The sequence below is a fragment of the Eucyclogobius newberryi genome, unplaced genomic scaffold, assembly GCF_026437365.1.
Source record: "Eucyclogobius newberryi isolate DKJ021-1_F unplaced genomic scaffold, fEucNew1.0.hap1 SCAF_8, whole genome shotgun sequence".
Classification (NCBI taxonomy): Eukaryota; Metazoa; Chordata; class Actinopteri; order Gobiiformes; family Gobiidae; genus Eucyclogobius; species Eucyclogobius newberryi.
The window spans coordinates 19,165,534-19,183,943 of record NW_027316500.1 but is presented as its reverse complement, the minus strand read 5'-3'; the positions used below and the strand labels follow the sequence as shown (position 1 = coordinate 19,183,943).

General features: G+C 41.3%; 3 protein-coding genes across 4 annotated transcripts; 2 read left to right on the top strand and 1 right to left on the bottom strand.

Moving 5' to 3' along the window:
• Positions 1-167: 167 nt before the first annotated feature.
• On the bottom strand, positions 168-5,157 carry supt3h (SPT3 homolog, SAGA and STAGA complex component). Of its 2 annotated transcripts, none has more exons than XM_072436623.1 (12): positions 5,020-5,157; positions 4,411-4,490; positions 2,607-2,691; positions 2,341-2,427; positions 2,153-2,249; positions 1,944-2,089; positions 1,794-1,869; positions 1,555-1,667; positions 930-1,034; positions 702-830; positions 454-543; positions 168-233 (listed from the first exon to the last, which is right to left on the bottom strand). In XM_072436623.1, the coding sequence occupies exons 2-12, from the start codon at positions 4,485-4,487 to the stop codon at positions 192-194; spliced, it is 1,047 nt and encodes a 348-aa protein (XP_072292724.1). In that variant the 5' UTR covers positions 4,488-4,490; positions 5,020-5,157; the 3' UTR covers positions 168-191. The 2 variants fall into 2 exon arrangements, with proteins under 2 accessions (XP_072292724.1, XP_072292725.1); XM_072436624.1 differs by having other exon boundaries at positions 1,944-2,065.
• A 412-nt stretch (positions 5,158-5,569) lies between these two features.
• On the top strand, positions 5,570-7,625 carry runx2a (RUNX family transcription factor 2a). The gene is made up of 7 exons (XM_072437360.1): positions 5,570-5,585; positions 5,730-5,807; positions 6,095-6,276; positions 6,344-6,503; positions 6,972-7,076; positions 7,156-7,224; positions 7,300-7,625. Exons 1-7 carry the CDS (start codon positions 5,570-5,572, stop codon positions 7,608-7,610), a joined length of 921 nt encoding a protein of 306 aa, XP_072293461.1. The 3' UTR covers positions 7,611-7,625.
• A 4,713-nt stretch (positions 7,626-12,338) lies between these two features.
• On the top strand, positions 12,339-18,127 carry LOC140350993 (gap junction alpha-5 protein-like). Its single transcript, XM_072436622.1, has 6 exons — positions 12,339-12,554; positions 14,999-15,163; positions 15,247-15,528; positions 15,609-15,674; positions 15,745-15,893; positions 17,425-18,127. Exons 1-6 carry the CDS (start codon positions 12,486-12,488, stop codon positions 17,888-17,890), a joined length of 1,197 nt encoding a protein of 398 aa, XP_072292723.1. The 5' UTR covers positions 12,339-12,485; the 3' UTR covers positions 17,891-18,127.
• The last annotated feature ends 283 nt before the right edge of the window (positions 18,128-18,410 follow it).

Below are 18,410 nucleotides of genomic sequence, written 5' to 3'. Positions count from 1 at the left end.
GAAATGTGTATACGAGAACATCAGAATGATTATGCTTCACGATCAAAGCTGGTAATTCTGTTCTTGGTAAATCTGCCACAAAAGTGTTGTACTTGTGACTCTGAATTGCTTTTTTTTTTGTGTATTATCCAATAAAAGTTTAAGAACAGTATACAAATAATTACTTTATTCAAAACAAGAAATACAGTAATTTAGCAGACAAAAAGAGCCATTCCATGTCTCCCATAAGCGCTCTGTAAAAGAGGAAAAGTGATCAGCATTTGCCACAGCTTAAGCAATTTTGCAAAACCATGAAAGTGTAAGGTTAATAACCCATCTTCACCTAGTCTCAAACTGATACCCTTTCTACATGTCTATGATACATTGTATTTCTTGAACACCTATGGGCTCTTCCTCGTATCCCTTTCCAAATCAAGTATGCCTGTATTAATCTTGTGGGTGCCTGGGATGTACCATGCGTCTGTAGTTATATCTGCGAATGGCCTCTCGGACATGGCAGGACTGTAGAGCCCCGCTCGGTGGCTCTGCGGCAACTGGACAGCTCTGAAATGCCAATGATGACATAATTTACAATTACATCCAAATCCAGAATCAACATTCTGTACAGCAATTTTAGCACACGCTCATTTCCAACTTAGTTAAAGCATAATTAAACTATTTTATAAGGAATTAATGGTAGCATTGTCTCAACACAAGATAACCTTTTTGCGTTTCCTCTGCCTCGCTCGTCCGTCCAGACTGCCATTGCCCTGCGATAGTGACTTTGTAGAGTGGGAAGAGCCAGGAGTGGATGGGGGTGTGGCTTCAGGGGAATCTGGATCTTTCTTCACCTGAAAATTGCATTTGAAAAAATAAAAAGACAAACATTTCATTAGTTTAGATTATTGGGAGGATTAAGTAATGAGGGAGGTGCACTGGGTTGACTGTACCTCGTGTGGGGGTTTGTACTGAATGTAGCTGGCACTGATCACATGACTGACAGCATTTATCTTTGCTGTCATTTCTTGCCTCACCAATAGAGCCAGGTCCACAATCTGTAAAATATAAAATAATCAGTTTGTATTTGTATATATTTATTTAATAGGACAACGTACAGTTTCATAATGCCCAAGCACAAAGCTCATAACAGATTATAGCGCTGAAAGCTAATTTCCATCTGCAGACGGGGGTTTTGAAAAGTGCATCATGTACAGTGCCACAATACTCATATTCTCAGTCCTTCACTCACACATCGTCCCTATAATACAGCAGCAGCTGCTACATGTTATTAGTTATCAAATACCAATATAATATTAGTAATTCAATAGGTAGTTTAAGCAGCACAATTTACACATTGAGAAAGGAAGACAAATTTTAACTATAAACAGTTTGGACATTGGAGGCATTTTGGTACATTAGTACAAGCATTTGTTAAGCGGAGGTACATTTAAAAACGTTTCCATTTTTAGAAAGCTTCTTATAGGCCATACATCATTTTGAAAATAAAGATTGATCAAAGTGAGTGAGTTTAGTCTCTGTTCAGGAGTTAAGTTTTAGTTTTTTGTTACTTGTTACCTGGGCAACCGTTTCATAGGCCAAGTAGGACAGGATCTCCATGGCAACAGTGTTGGGCTTCAGCTCCAAGCTGCTGCAGTCCAACCAGTCTCGAAACTTTGAGGCTTTTTTTGCTTAAGTCATTGAATAAAAATAGTTTGGAATCATAGTCAGTGAGTGGTCCCATGTCTATATCTTGCTATGCACAAGACAAACAGTGAAAAGACTCAAACAAAGCCAATATTGTGCCAAATCCTTACCAAAACTGAGTTGACGACTCTCACAGAACTCTGAATATTGGGCCTGGTCCATGTTTCTGGTTTGCCGCTCCAAACGCTGGAACAGCACAGATACTATTGGCAAATACAGCTACGGCTCAGACAGACCTGAATTTCCAGTTGAGTCCTGACCTCCAGGCGCTCCTGTTTAACTGGGTCCGGCTCAGATTTTTCTGCCAGAGCCAACAGCTCTCCTGTCTGATCCATCCACTGCAGGTAGTCCTGGGCCAGCCGCTGCCTCCGCTGGGCCCCGCCTGAGGAACTGGGGCCGCACCTGTCTGCACCAGCTCCCTTAAACACTATACAATTCTTAATCTAATCAGAATCCACTCATGTCCTACCTGATTCTAGCTGTGGCTCCTCATCCTCCAGAGTTTTCAGCAGTTTTGATTTATAATCCCTGAACTGGAGGTATTTTAATAACCTTGCCACCTTTCCCTGAAACACAAATGACCAGAATCCAATCTCTTGATAAAAAAAAAAAAAAAAAAAAAAAACTTAAGCTTTGTAAATCGATTGCTTTGTTTACCTTATCTCTTCTCATCACAAATATAATATCCTCAGCTGAAATGACCCTTGATCCCCGCAGAGTTGCTGCTTCACTGGCCAGATGCAGCTGAAAACAGATCATGTACTAAGTTTAAAGAGCCATCAGACTTTTTACAGCTGGGAGGATGATGATGTCTGACATCAATCTAAACAACATTTTTAAGAGAAAGGGGAATGTTTAAAAGGAGAGCCTGAGGGTTTAGCTCTGTTATGGCAAAAAACAGTTCATGGGAGTCAGTGTATTACCAAAGTGATGAGCTGAGAGTGAACAATGTCCTCCATCAGCGCAGCAGTTTCCTGAAGAGGTCTGCGAGCATCGCCCAGGGCAAACCTGCAACGTAAGGTTTGAGTCGTTCTCTGCCATTGTCTGTACTCTCAGTACTGCAGCTCCCCCAATTATTCATCACACGCATCAGAATTGAAAAAGCAATTTACACTCACAAAGTAGCATCCTCCGGATCAGGCCCCATGTTATACGAATTGTCTCAATTCTAAAATGGATGTTTCCCAAGATCACTTTGACAGACTGATTTTACCATTGTTTGCCAGGTTATGCAGAGCCTTGGAGTGGAAATGTCTAGAAGTATAATTCTGGCCCTCATAATGTTTGTGTGTGGATCCCATATCCAGGTTTGGTCACTGGATGTTCTGGAGTCAGACAATAGCACAGGACGCGAGGCTGAGCCGCAGCGCTGACCACACTAGGGTCTGACCAGCATTTGCATCCCAAAAAGCCACTTCCAGAACAGTACTGCACACAGAAGCCACATCCTGGGGCCGTTTCCCTCTCTCATTTATTTTGTCACAATAAGCACCGGGCCATGCCCAAAAACAGGTTAGCATCGCAGCTACAGTGATTGGTTAAGGGTTCTATCAGAAATATAACGATTGGCTGTCTCTCCTGTTGGGCTGTGGTCTGGCCACTCTTGGGGTCAGTTTGGTTTGAGCGGCTCTGACCACCATCAACAACTCTGCGTAGACTGGGTAAGTCCCACACACACAAACCGCTTCATCTATACACCTTTACTTCAGTTTGGTAGAAAATATTTAGAAAGTCAGGTTCATTTAACTTTATTTTAACTACTAAATTATAGAAGAACACAAAAGAGTTTAGTAAAACAAAAAAAGGAAAACATGTTTTTACACCTTTTTAGTCAATACTGCTGCCTTCATTTGTCAAGGAAACAGCTCAACAGCTCCTTCAGCCAATGCTGTAAGGTTGGAAGAGAACACTTTTGAGGCTTTAGAGTTCACATTATTTTAAACTGTTCTCTTGAATTCAGAACCATTTTATCGGAATTAATTTATATAATTTTTTTTCAATGTCGATTAATCAATCAATCTTTATTTATAGAGCCATTTACAACACTCAAGCAAGTGAGCAAAGTGCTTCAATACAAATCAAGGCAATAATAAACATAAAAACAAAGTAAAAAATGTGGATTGAGATCATTCTTCTGCTGGACTGTCCAACCACAGTACACCTTTTGACATGATCAAATCGACATGATCAATGATATTACAGATATCATTGCCTTCACTCGCAGTACTGACTTAACCATGTGCAACTCACTGCAACTTACTGTGCAATTACTGTCGTGATCACATGCAATGGTATTTATTTATTATTTTTCTCCTCCATCCCTTGTTGGGAAATGGGAGGTTTTGTCTATAGGAGTTTTTGTTTATGGGAGATCTTCTACTGAGAGTGTTTTTCAAACTTCCTATAAGTGATCTGTTCTTTTCTTCTGTATCTACCTGCGTTGCAACAATGAAATTTCCCCATGTGTGGACAATAAAGGATTATCTTATCTTCATAAAGTAGTATATCATTACTCTCTTTCTTGTTTGCTTATGTCCATTCTGTTCTATTGTTTCAAATTTGCCCAGGTACTTTTTCTTGTGTTCAACCATGGCATCCAACAGTCTGTTCGGTTCAACTCTGTTCTGGGGTAAGTTCATAATACTTAAGTGTACCGGGGCATACTGTATTGCAGACAGTGTACTGTGGAATACTTTGTTAGAAAGTGGTGTACTGTGTGGCACTTACATCATGCTCTGGAGCTCTGGGATGAAGCTGCTTCTGGAGGCAGCCCGTTCTTTGGAGCCCACCATGGGACTGCTCATATTCTGCACAATAGATTATCAAATCATTACATTACATTTACATTCCAATTAGAGCTGAAATAATGTAATAATTGCGCAAATAATACATTTTACAAGCTGAGTGCCAAGTGAAGGGGTTTTATGACTCAGACAGAGCTGAAAAGACATCAAAATGTTACAGGGAATGTGCACATTTAGTGTTTTCTATAAGTATAAGCAAGTCCATCGAGGTGGCCTCAAGCAGCTTCACTTCAGCTTCATCTGGGTCTAATTCAGTTAAAATCTCATATTCATTTTGCAATTCAAATTAAATTGAAAATATAATCAGATTAATCGATTAGGGAAATAGTCGTTAGTTTCAGCCCAAACAATTATCTTCACAACATCCAATAAAACTGATATAGTTCAAGGCTGAAATGACCAGAGACCCAATATATGATATTAATATACGAAAAGAAGCACAAGAGCCCAGTGGCATGTTTACTTGAATGTAAACAGGTGGTAAAACCACAGCAACTTCCTCCTGTCTCAATATGAATGATAATAGGCTTACCCTGTTTGTATTCAAAGGCTGCGGCGAGTTAAGCACAAGCCTCAGGACAAAGAGCTGTGGACCTGTGGGTCCAGGTCCAGGCTCTCACCTTTATTTGACTGCTAAAAACACCTCTTCCAACATGTTCCAGTCCCACGAACTCGTGTTTCGATTATTTGTCCTTTTTTATGTTTCAGCGCGATTTGATGACGTATGCAACACGCGTGTGCACGGGATTCAAATAAACAAAAAAACAGTCAGCTATTTCCCTCATGTGTGACTCAATATAGTAGATCCATGGACTCAATGTTTATAAGACTTCTTCTATTAAGAGTGTTTTTTAAACTTCCTATTAGTTATCAGTCCTTTTCCTCTGTATCTACCTGCGTTGCAACAACGAAATTTCCCCATGCGTGGACAATAAAGGATTATCTTATCTTAATATAGTAAATCCATGGTTATCCATGGTTACTTTAAATATTTGATTTTAAAATTGTATTTTATTTGGTTTGGTTTATTTTTCATTTATTTGTTTGTGTACTATGTTTTTTTACTACCAATTATACCTAAAATGGGGTACCCACCTGGTACCTTTTAACGGTACCCCGGCCCTAGCTAAGGCCTTCTGAGCATGAATATATTCTATAAAACAATGAATAGCAATAGCTAATATTGTTGCAGGTCATTAGTTCACATTTCAGAAAGAAACTGATTTGACTGTTGTCTTTCAGGGGCCGCTGCCGAGTTCTGGACTGAAGCAAGCGCTGCAAGGCCAAACAAAGTTGCGGTGGACAGTAGAACTATCCATGGTACCACTCTAACACCTCCCTCTTTGTAGACAAAAACAAATCTAATATTTAACCCACCAAATTACTATTGCATTGGGAATGTGTACGTTTCTTTGAGAGACACACACAAGACTGGAGTAGGCAAATATATTGTCGAGCAGGGCTGCTAAACTATGGCTCCATATTATAGAATCATTTAGATTCTGATTATGGTGTGAAACAGTGGGTTATGAAGTGTGCTTGTTACTTTTGGTAGACTTTTGGGGATATTCCACAATCTTGTGTGACATCCGTGTCCTCATTTGCAGAGGCTGTATTGAAGAGCCTGTCCCCACCGCCTGCTCTTGGAGTCAGAGATCAGGGGAAGGCTCAGTACCTGTGCACCTCAGCTCCGTCTAGAGGTCTGGTCCAGACTGACAGCCCAAACTTTTTGTGCAGTGGCCTTCCCCAGCACTGGAGATGCAACAAGAGCCTGCCAAGGACCTTCACAGTGAGAACAGTCAAGCTGAGAGGCTGGTGTCACAGTTCTGTGCTGAACACTGTGTTCCTTCTTCTAGGTGATGGCGCTAGGGAGTGATGTCCCAGATGGTGTGCTTGTTACACTGATGGCAGGCAACGAGGACAACTGCAGTGCTGAACTACGCAACGCCACAACAACCATGAAGCACGGCTCTGCCCACTTCACTGACCTGCGCTTCCTCGGCCGCAGCGGTCGAGGTCTGTGTAGGATTTTGTCTTTTACTGACATTTGGTTCAAATGTTCAATATACACACATGTTAGAATACAATCATAGACAGATCATATCTGATATTTACTGACTAAAGTTGTAGTCCAACATGATGATGATGTTGTTGTTGTTGTTGTTGTTGTTGTTGTTGTTGTTGTTGTTGTTGTTGTGTTACTTTAAATGGCGGTTGGCAGCCAACTGAAAAGGTGCATTTACCGCCACCTACTCTAGTCTTCAAAGTATGTGTGTATACGTTTTTTTTTAAAAAGGAGAGAAAGAGAGCGCTAGTCCCACGTGACTACAAATGCAAACAGAGCGATTTGTGCAAATGCAAGAAGTTTCCTCTTTGGCCTTGGTCCCTTGTATACCCTGATATTTTCTGATGTTCTTTATTGAATTAACATTAATTGATTTAGTTACTTCTTTAGTTTCATTCACTCTATTCTGAATTTTTAAGGAAAGACCTTCACCCTGTCCATCAACGTTTTGACCACACCTCCTCAAATAGCCACTATCCAGAGAGCCATCAAAGTGACAGTGGATGGCCCCCGGCTTCCTCGACGTCTGTACATCCTTCTCTGAACATCTGAGCGTGCATGTTTTCTTATTAGTTATGGAATGTACCTGTGTGTGTCCTTTAGGACAGAGGCAAAGAGAGGTGAGGTCAGCTATGATCCGAGTGCCTCATGGCCGCAGCACTGCCTCCTCGGGTATTTATGCCGGTATTTATCTTTAAATTCACAATGATGCACTTTACTCTTAATCATTTCTAATTTATCCTCCAGCAGAATGTAAGGCCTACTCCTCTACAATCTGGACCAATGAGCCATCGTTTCTTGGTCATATGACCTCTCTGAGTTCCTCTCTGTCCCAGCACCTGCCACATGCCTACACTCCTGCCACTGCAGCGTATGGCTCTTACCTCCCCTCTCCCCAGCCACCTCCTCTAAGCCACAGTGGCTCATTTTATTATGGAGCAAACCAGCAGCTCCATGGGCCAGGGGACGAGCGCAGTGTGGTCAACACACTAACCAATTACATTGAAGGGGCATGTCTTTCTGTCAGAGGAGAGGAGCCTGTCTGGAGACCTTACTAAAAAACATCTCTTCTTTTAGTAGGTTGGTGTTGGTCGGAGGGGCCAATGCCGCAGATTAGCAGCCTCACTTATGTCAGTGACAAGCCATTATTAGGCCCGAGCGCCACAAGCTGGCGAGAGGCCTATTAATCTCATAAGGCCGTGCGAAGCACGGCTGCGAAAGTGCGCACGTAGTGCGCACGAAATCGAGCGCGAAGCGCTCGCCCACTTCCAAACACTCACTAACGCACTCCTTCACTCATGCACGCCCCGTGCATACTAATTAGTAGTAGGAAAATGGAACATTACCGTTGTAAACGGGCGAAGCCCGTGCAAAAGTGCGCACTAAACGATATAATATAAAGCATATAAAGCACTCATTTGCGCTAAGTAGCTCACGAATACGTTCCCCATCTCTTGCATGTTCCGTTGCATGTAATGCAAAAATTGAACATTATTACTGTATAGAGGGCCAAAAACACAAAGTGGGCGGAGCCCACTCAAAATTAACGAAAGTACCCGTCAGTGACCAGGGACCCACACCATGAGGCTTTCCGAAAATGTATAGTTTATGATATTTGAAAAATGGGAAACATTGTTTTCGCATCGGAATATTCTTCTTTCTTCTTCTTCTTCTTCCTCTTCTTCTTCTTCTTCTTCTTCTTCTTCTTCTTCTTCTTCTTCTTCTTCTTCTTCTTCTTCTTCTTCTTCTTCTTCTTCTTCTTCTTCTTCTTCTTCTTCTTCTTCTTCTTCTTCTTCTTCTTCTTCTTCTTCTTCTTCTTCTTCTTCTTCTTCTTCTTCTCGGGACCAACCCCCCTATTTTTCACCCAGTGAACATTGACGAAAAGTCACAAAAATGTTCACACCTCTAAAAACCGTGCCTCTCTACATTCTGGCTATTTCCCTTTTCTAAAATAAAAAAAATTGGCGCGTCAGCGCCCCCAAATGTACCAAAAATGCATTGAGAGATGGGAAATGACCCAAAAAAAATCTGATCGTAGAATCATGAAATTTGGCGCAGAGGTAGATGGTGACAAGAGAAGTAAAAAATATTATTACGGCAACGCCGTCTGCCCAACCAAATGTCGGCCATATTGCTTCAAAAATGGCTAAACATGACTTCGGAGTTTTTCCAAACGTCGTACTTTTACGAACTCCTCCCAGGGCGTTGGCTCTAAAAAGCTGAAATTTGGTGAAAATGCTACTGAGGAGTGGGACATCAAAAGTTATCCAAATTACATTGATACCTCTCACGGTCTCTGTGCGGCGAAGCCGCAAACTGTAGCTAGAATTTCAGAAATCTCCAATATTTAAAATTTCTGCCGTTTGCGCAGATAAAGTCCGAATTGCGTCAAATTAGAATCTGTTGTTAAACTCTTTGGCCTAAACCTACAGCGCCCCCTACAGATTTTATATGGAGGTTAAATGTTTAGTTTTGCGAAATTATATGAAATTTGACACACAACTCAATTTTAGCATCCCCATCAAAAAAGTCAATGAGACCCATGTCATAATTGTTATGGCGTTGCCGTAACGATGACCGAAACCTTTCATGTTATTCCAATGGGGAAATCGCCAGAACATGTTTACACTTTAGACTTTCACAAACTCCTCCCAGGGCGTCAGCCCTATTAACCTGAAATTTGGTGAGACTCATCTTCAGGGGTGGACCATCAAAAGTTATCCACATTTTCATTCAAAGAGTCACGGTGTCTGTGCGGCAAAGCTGCACATTTTGCCAAGAATTCAAAATAAAATAGCTTTTTGATGGTAAAACAAAGGGGAGAAGATGTGACAGCGTCACAGATTCAGCAGTAGGCGTAATAAAAGGACAATTGGGGCGCGTTAGCGCCCCCTCCTCTTGCGGCGTGGCGGCGGTGTGGCGGCGGCGTGGCGAGGGCCGATCATTGCCGCTTGCGGCTATATTTACTATTATTATTGTTTATTTCATGATTTATTTATAAGAACACAATATTGTCTTGCTTTTCATCATTGTTATATGTTTTTCAGTCTGTCCCTATTTTACCTTTGTTTAATTAAAGCTCTTCATAGAATAATGTGTTTGTCCTCAAGCTGCATATATTTTATCATTTGAATTTAGTTTTAGATAATGTTACATTGACAAAAACAGGCCAAAGTTTCTGTTTGCTACAATGTGCAACTGCTGTTAGCACACACATCTCGCCTACACCACCCATAGGTGATGTGTGGAGAGGAAAAGTAGCGTGATGCATGGAGGAGCAGAGAAACTTTATTATTACAGCATCTCAATTTGCCACGTGTGCGCGTTAGAGCGCACGTTCATTTAAGGAAAGGCATGTGATGTGCAGCTGATAAGAAGGTGTGAGGCACTTCGGTGATGTGGACAGAGCAGCACTCATAATCACACTTCAGTGTGCAACAAAATATGCAATAGGACATATTTAAACTGACTATCCAACCAACCATAACATATCCAACGAATTTACAACTTATAGAGCAGAACCTCAGACCTGAGCCAAGCTCCAGAGAGTCACCCAGCTCAGGCCAACCAGCTGGAAAAGGCCTGGGGCCTCAGAGCTGATACTGTGGTGATCTTAGGACAGCTGCAGATCCTTGCTCAGTGTTTAATTCCCAGATTTTCTCTGCTTTGTTGTATTTCAGAGCTATAATGTAAAGGGACCTAAATGTAAAGTTTTAATTCATGAAGATGATCAGGAGAGATTTAGTTTCCAAACCAGCTTTTTAAACTCATTTTAAATTAATAAGGCCTACTTGGTTAGTCATATGACAGGCTTTTTTTTTTAAAGAAATCATTTGGAAATCTTCATGGGTTCATTTTTAATGTGGACATTTTTAGCCTTTGGACTTGGAAATGCCTGGTCAAAGCAGCTCAAAATGCAGCGTTCAGTATTTTCTTACAGTAATTAAGAGCACTATTTTACAATAAACATACATTCTGGATATAATGGCATGTCCCTTGTCTAACCCATGTTGTCTGATAAACAAGCCATCTGTGCCTGTCCTTTAAGTGTCACATGGATAAACCACTGTTCAAATGCATTAGCGTCCCCCCCAGAGAGCACAAAGGGAGCATTGACACTGTCACAAGGATCAAGATTAGAAAATAAGACAAAATTATTGCCTTTAGAATTAATGCTGCTTAAATTTCAATGCCAAAAAAGCACATATGTGTGCCTGTTACATTTATGACAAAGAAATCATTTCTGATGATTCTGATATCATTTTGGAATTTTGGCACTCAATCCCTGAAAGGTTTGTTATAATAAAAAATCTAAAAGAAATGTGAACAAACCTTTCAGATTGATGTATAGTTACTTTTTTTGCTCAGCAATGCAAAACTCTTTGATTGCCACATGATTATCTGTGGGTTGGTGATGGACAGTGTCCCCAACAATAGTGTCAATGCAACCTTTTCTGTACCTGGAGGCTGTCATGGTGACCATCAATAAAAACCTGTACACTGCAACCGTAGAACATATGATGCTGTGACCAGGGAGGAATGCCGGGCGCGACCTGCACTATTGTGCCTTATACAATATGTGACTTCCTTTTAGTGGCAGACAGCCTAAACAGCAGCAGAGACATGCTGGAGGCACAGGCACCCAGCCGCTTCCTCTGGTCTGCCATGGGGGTAAAAGAGGAGGGTGCACTCCCTGTAGTAACTCCCACTGTACACTGCATGGGACAGAGAACTCCTTTAACCCACAGCAGCTTTGGCTTTTGACTCCTCTGCATACACCTCAAGTAGCTCAGTTAAGACTGTTCTTGAGCAATTTGTTGAATTTGGAGTTACACACTGATGTGGCTTTGACCTGATTTGGGCCTTGTAGTTTCTTCAGCTCACCTTGGACAGCTTTAGGTGTGCTTCTACCTGATCAAAGTTAGCTCTGGAGTGACTTCAGACACTGTGACTGCATCTACAGAAGAAAAGGTACACAGGTACACATTTATACGTCTTGTGTGGTTTCATGTCTTACTGAATGTATGTGAAATTGTGAAAAGTGTGAAAAAGTAGCTGTAGTATGAAGGTGAACGTGTCTTCTTGAAGGTTGTGATGCTGTGACTTTTTCCCCATGCTTAGGAAAGGGCATATGTGGGGTTAATGTGTGTGTGTGCCACTCTGAGCCAGAGAGCAAGAGAAACAGTGACCTGGTGCTTCGCTCTGGGAGTTAAAAGCCACGCCCACAGCCCGACTCTGGAGTGTTGCCCTGTTCCCTGGACACAGGCGTGGTGCACTGTGGGAACCAACTCTACTCCCCCAAAAAGAGAGAGAGGTCAACTCTCTTCTCTGCTGCCGCTGTCCCACAAGGACATGACTTATTTATATCTTTATGTACACTGCCAAATGTGTCATGATCATGAACAAATACAAGAAAATGCAGCTCATCTACATTTACTGGAATAATATCTGATGGAAGCTAGAAACATCACATTGTAAAATGTATTAAATCCATAATTTTCTAATTCTGACTGATTGTTGTCAAGATTTTAATATTTCTTTTACTCTTTGCCATTGCTCAATTCCTATTTACATCTTGCTTTGACATAAGTGAGGCCAGTGGAGGGAAAAGAATGGTTAATCCTCAGTCCGGGTCAGCATATGCCATTTAGATTCTTAAACACAACAAGTACAGTGTCTTCCTTTTGTTACTGTCCAGGAGACTTAAGTGTAACATTTGTCTTCTGCAGGACCTCCTCGTGGTCTGGTCAGTGGTGATTGTAACACTGATAAACCTATAGAACATTACTGAAGTCCTAGTTTGATCCTGGGAAAGTCCTTCTGAAGTCCTCCTGGAGTCCTGGTTTGGCCCTGGTGAAGTCATTTTGAAGTCGAGTTTGATCCAGGTTGGGTCCTGAAGTCCGGCTCAGCTCGAGTACTGCATTGATTTTCTGATGGCGGACTGGAGCCTGTTGGGAAACTTTTTAGAGGAAGCGCAGGAACATTCCACCTCTGTAGGAAAGGTACAGTTTTAGACACATCTTCTTTAAACATCTAAGCTAAGCACCTCTGTTTTAGTTAGTGTCAGGCTCAACTCCTCTGTATTTTCTGAAAGTTATTGCATGATTCTGCTGCATAACTCCATCCATTGCATTACAGTATATAATAAGCAAGGGAAATTATATGTTACCCAGAAGGTTCACAAGGAACATATTAGAGATCAAGCAATGTGTTTTTGTCAGGGCCAATGAAATCTTTTGAATCCAGAGCAGCCGATCAGCTCTGCTAAGGGTTAAGAGCCCACAGATTTTGACATTTTAACACTATTCAAAACTCAAACTCAAAACTGTCAATATGCTGTACTATGTTAAATAAATAGTATGTATTGTAACTCTTAAATATCCACCTCAGTCCACATACTGCAGGACTGCAGTTTAGCACATTGAGTGCACTGCCCCATAGTGGACTTCAGCTAGTGTTGCACTACAGAGTTCAAACAGTGCAAATGTGTTCCCTCTTGACAGGTGGTGCAGGCCAAACTTTATACAGTTATGGGCTGTGACAACACAATATACCGGGACATTTCCATGCATTTTCTTCATTAATGACTTATATTCTTAGCTAAATTAAACATGGAGAAACATGACAAATATGCATACATACACAGGTGAATTAATGTAATAAAGTGGCTCACAGAAAAATAAATAATAGCCTTTTATTTAAAGGAGCACTACGTAACATTTTGGGTGGAGTGTCCATCACCTGCTTGACTCTATGGGGATGATACTGCTACCTGGAATGTTACACAGTATGGCATTAACCTATGTATTTCTCTTTCTTTTTTTGCCTTGGCTTTATGGAGCAGAATTAGATTCTCCTCCTTAGGTGTTTTCGCTGCTTGATGCCAATGATTTGACCCTTCTCAAACATACCATTTCTACGACCACGGGATTTGTCTTTCCACATGGTTGGTTCAGCAATGAGAAGCAACTTAATGCATCAGTTGAAATATTGTGTTTCAGCTGAAAGCCATTCACCCATGAAGCAATTATTCAGTGGGAGGCTCAATTTGCTCAGTTGAATCCACGTGGTGACTTATTTTTTGGTCAGGCATTGTGTACTGGCTTGCCAAAGTATTTGTACTCCTGGAACCTTTCCACCTTTTGTTACATCATGACCACACATTCTATTTATATTTGTGAAAGAGTAAGACAAAAGGACAGACAATTGTAAAGGGAAATTCTAGATTAAAAATAAACATTTAAAAAACTGAAAAGAGAGTGAAAATATTTTCAGCTGCCCTGAGTCTCTAATTTGTGGAACCGACTTTTGCTGCAATTACAGATGAAAGTCTTTTGGGGTATGTCTCTACCAGCTTTGCTCTTCTACAGACTGACATTTTTGCCCATTTTTCACTGCCACACAGATTAAGACAGTCAGATTTGATGGAGAACATTTGTGAAGCAGTTTGCCGATCTTGCCACAGATTATTTTTTTTCAAAACCATTCCATTGTAGCTTTTGCTTTATTTTTCCGCCCCAGTCTCAAGTGTCTGGCAGGTGCCAACAGATTTCCTTTTAAGATTGCCCTGAATTTGGCTCCATCCACCTTCCCATCTGAGCAGCTTCCCTGTCCCTGCTGAAGAATAGTAGCCCCACAGCATGAAGCTGCACCAGCATGTTTGACAGTGAGGATGGTGTGTTCAGAGTCATGTGTCGTGTTAGTTTTTCACTTGTTTTGCTTTTAGGCCAAAAAGTTCAGTGTTGGTCTGATCAGACTAGAGCATCCTCTTCCACATGTTTGCTGTGTCCCACAAATGGGTTCTGACAAACTGCAAACAGGACTTTTTATGGCTGTGTTTCAACAATGGGCTTCTTCTTGCCGGTCTTCCATAAAAGCCAGATAACTATTAGTGCACGACTAATAGTTATCCTGTGCACAGATTCCCTGTCCACCTGAACTGTGGATCTCTGCAGCTCCTCCAGAGTTCTCATGGGCCTCTGGGCTGCATCTCTGATCAGTGCTCTCCTTGTTCGGCCTGTAACTTTTGGTGGACGGTCCTGTCTTGGTAGGTTTGTTGTTGTTGCATACTTTAACCATTTCTGTGGACTTCACAGAATAGCTGCATTTATACTGAGATCAGATTACACACCTCTGGACTCTATTGAATCATTAGGTCAGAAGTAAATCTTTAAACAATCATCAGGCAACTTCTGACAGCAACTGTCAGAAGTTTGCGCGCTACAAAATAAAATCTTCTTTTTGTTGCTCTATCACAAAAATGGCAATGGCAATAAAACGTATGTTCATTTCTGTTTGTGATGTGACAAAATGTAGAAAACTTTCAGGATAATAAGCACTTTGGCAAGCAACAGTTTATACTGTTGGTGAAATTCATCATATTAAAAATGATATTTTTCAACTGAAAACTCAGCTAATATATGCATTTTTATTTGTGCCATGCCAGGTGTGGCTGACCATCCTTTTTATCTTTCGGATCCTTGTTCTGGGCACTGCAGCGGAGTCATCCTGGGGTGATGAGCAGGAGGACTTTAGCTGTGATACAGAACAGCCAGGCTGTGAGAATGTCTGTTATGACAGGGCCTTTCCAATTGCCCACATCAGATACTGGGTAACACTCTCCCCACCCCTAGAAGGTACCTGTGTGTTCATTTTACAAGAAAGTTTGGAAACATCTGGAATTTGATTTTGCAGGTTTTGCAGATCGTTTTTGTGTCCACACCCAGCCTTATCTACATGGGCCATGCCATGCACACCGTCCGCAGGGACGAAAAGAGGAGAAGTCAGCAGGAGGAGCAGGAGAACAAAAGGTCTGAGGATGACCCTGGGGGAGGGCATGACAGAGGGGGTGTGGACATACAGGAGGGAAGGGCAGAGAAGGACAGCTCTAAGGACAAGAGAGAGGGCCGTATCCATCTGCGCGGGGCTCTGCTGCAGACCTATGTCCTGAGCATCCTCATTCGCAGCATCATGGAGGTAGCAGTTTCCTCAACTCAAAGTATTCTTTCCAGAAACAACAACTACTTCTTTGAGACTACATTTTTGTTTTCCAACAGGTGGTATTTTTGTGTCTACAATACTCCCTTTATGGTATCTTTCTGAACCCGCTGTATGTGTGTAAGGTAAAACCAGAGCCAACATAATCACATTTGGTTAGCCACACCTCTCTGAGCACTGCTTTCTCCCTGTCAGGCCTGGCCTTGTCCCCATCCTGTCAACTGTTACGTGTCCAGACCCACAGAGAAGAACGTCTTCATCGTCTTCATGCTGGCGGTGTCGGTCGTGTCCTTAGTCCTCAGTGTACTTGAGCTGCAGCACCTCGCCTGGAAACACTGCTGCAGGTAGGCTCCAACATACATGGAATTCATCAGTAGATTCATTCACACAGCAAAAAACAGAGTGGCGGTAAAGACAATGTACAGTGTATGGACCAATGTTTTTCAACCTGTTTTCAACCTTTCTTCTCGCACATTTTTTGGTTGTGAAGATGTCCCGGCACATGCATGACCCGCCAAGACCTTTCAGTTAAAAAAACGTGGTATATGAAGATGGCAATGGTGATCATTTTGCTTTATTTTCTGCTATAGAAGTATATTCAGAACACCAAAATGGAAAATATTTCAATAAAATCCACATAGATCCTCAGAATATCACAGATAGATTCAATGTAATACTTCAAGGTACACTATTGTTACCCTACATAGTTCAATCATATTTAGTTTAATTTTATTCCTATTTAGCTTTTAATGCATAATTTCATCTGTACGTTATTGATAAAGGAATTTATTTGAAGATTTACAGAGTTTCAGTGATACAGCAGCTGTGGTTCTGGACCTTTCTCTTGTTCCATTCACTCTGGTTCAGCCCAGTGCAGTTTACAGCCTGGAACAGACAAAAGTAGCTCACTAAACACAGAAACAAAAGTCACTGTATAGTTAGTTGTACCTGGTTTGGGCTGAAGTTTTTGAGATAATCTCCTGAGTGAAATGAATCTAAACTCATCCGTGACGCAGTAAAAGCTTGAATAAACTTACACTCAATATAAACATGAACATCTGTTAGTGACAAAAGACTCTAGCCTTTAGTTATGATGGACATCAGCAATAGTAGATAGTTTAGTTTCAGACTGTACAATATATAACATTTCAACAGTAACAGTTTTACCGCTGAACTCTTGAGTGAAACAGTTTAACCTCCACTCTTTCATCTGAAATAACATTTTAAAGTTTGAATCTCAATATTTCACAACAAATTACATATCACAGCTGAACATTGCTATCTCACCTGAGTCTTGATGAAGAACATTTGTAAGAAAGAACAAAATAACTGATCTGAACGTAGCTGCTTATGCTCATCATTATTAGCTTTGGCAAATACTCATTTGTGGGAAAATACATTTCTTAATCTTTGCTGACAGTTCTTCTTTGATGGAGTACTTACAAACGCATTTATTATCAATGTCATAAATTACTTCAAATAACACACTATATATTTAAAGGTTTCTAGGACACACAACTAATTTGCATCCGTTGTCCCACATTCAGTCTTGCAAACAAACTCATTCATACACCATGGACAAAGGGTTCTATCTAAAGGGAAATGGTTCTGTGTGCCTGTGTGAGATAAAACCTTTACACAATGGTTCTATCCGAGAAGACAAGAACCTTTCTGAGCCTTATAGATACTTGATACTACTGAGTGTATATGGAAATCACTTTCAAACCTGTTGCTCCACAGTTCAACCAGAGGATCCTGTGAGTGGCAGAGAAGGTTCACTTTTGTACGTTTCACCAGATTCCCAAAGAGAGAAGATACACCCGGGTGATTTAAGGTAACATGTCCCACGTTTCACCTGCTCTTCTGTGATTACAGGAAACTGTTCTTCTCTGGAAACAAGGCTAAACCTGCAAAGCCATCTTTGACCAGACAAGTTTCATTGTCTCCGCCACCACCTTCCACCCCGCCCCCTGACTTCAGCCAGTGCGTTATAGGCTCCACACACTTTTTGCCCATGCCCTTCCCTCAGCATCGTTTGGCAAACAAGCAGAACTCTGAGAACATGGCCACAGAGAAGAGTAACATGGCTGCAGCTGTGGAAGAGGACTTCCTTCAGCTCTCCTGCTACAGCCCGGAATGGCACAAGAAAGGAACTCATTCCACTGAAGAAGATCCTAGCTATCAGAGGACTGAAGCTAACTGCTACAACCTCCCATCAAGGAGTAATCATGAAAGGCTGTTGCTGTGCCCGAACGCAGCCATGTGTCAGAAAGACAAGAGACGCTTCAGCAAAACCAGTGGAACCAGCAGCCGGAGCAGGGCCGATGACCTCTCCGTTTAGCCCTGGTCTGAAATGCAGAAAGACTTCCCTGACCACTATAAACCTGCAGATTATGTATTTATAAATGCAGATATGTACTGTGTGTAATAAGTTCTATATTGTATAATGACGCTGTGTGTCACTGCCTTCTGGATTGTTTGCACTATTGAGCACAAGACCAGTTTACTAAGCAAACAAATAAGAACAAATATAGGATGTATTCTGGGATTAAAGTAGGATCCATACATGATATTCTGAGAAAAGGATTTGTAGTGACAGTAACAGAACATATATCACACACAAACTGCTGATGTGCTGATGTGGTCCAGTCCAGTCTTTGTTACACTGATGTTACATTGATATCTCTGGCGGTGATGTTGTTATTATACCATTCCCCTAAAGCGCACTGCTTTAACACAGGGCCTAGATTAGCAAAAGACATCATTTCAGTTGGACTTAAAATGTATAATTATAATAATCTTTTCCATCTTTTTTTTAAAACTGCACTGATGCCTTAGAATGTATTGTTAATTAAACTTAG

What these genes read in the sequence shown, in the direction of transcription:
- LOC140350993 (XM_072436622.1), top strand. Translation starts at nt 12,486, where the DNA reads ATGGCGGACTGGAGCCTGTTGGGAAACTTTTTAGAGGAAGCGCAGGAA. An exon ending in ATTCCACCTCTGTAGGAAAG is followed by an intron (nt 12,555 to 14,998) that starts GTACAGTTTTAG and finishes GTGCCATGCCAG; the next exon opens with GTGTGGCTGACCATCCTTTT. An exon ending in ACCCGCTGTATGTGTGTAAG is followed by an intron (nt 15,675 to 15,744) that starts GTAAAACCAGAG and finishes TCTCCCTGTCAG; the next exon opens with GCCTGGCCTTGTCCCCATCC.
- supt3h (XM_072436623.1), bottom strand. Translation starts at nt 4,487, where the DNA reads ATGAGCAGTCCCATGGTGGGCTCCAAAGAACGGGCTGCCTCCAGAAGC. An exon ending in AGTACAAACCCCCACACGAG is followed by an intron (nt 831 to 929) that starts GTACAGTCAACC and finishes TGCAATTTTCAG; the next exon opens with GTGAAGAAAGATCCAGATTC. An exon ending in GGCAGAGGAAACGCAAAAAG is followed by an intron (nt 544 to 701) that starts GTTATCTTGTGT and finishes TTGGCATTTCAG; the next exon opens with AGCTGTCCAGTTGCCGCAGA.
- runx2a (XM_072437360.1), top strand. An exon ending in GCCTGCCAAGGACCTTCACA is followed by an intron (nt 6,277 to 6,343) that starts GTGAGAACAGTC and finishes TCCTTCTTCTAG; the next exon opens with GTGATGGCGCTAGGGAGTGA. An exon ending in CCTCGGCCGCAGCGGTCGAG is followed by an intron (nt 6,504 to 6,971) that starts GTCTGTGTAGGA and finishes TGAATTTTTAAG; the next exon opens with GAAAGACCTTCACCCTGTCC.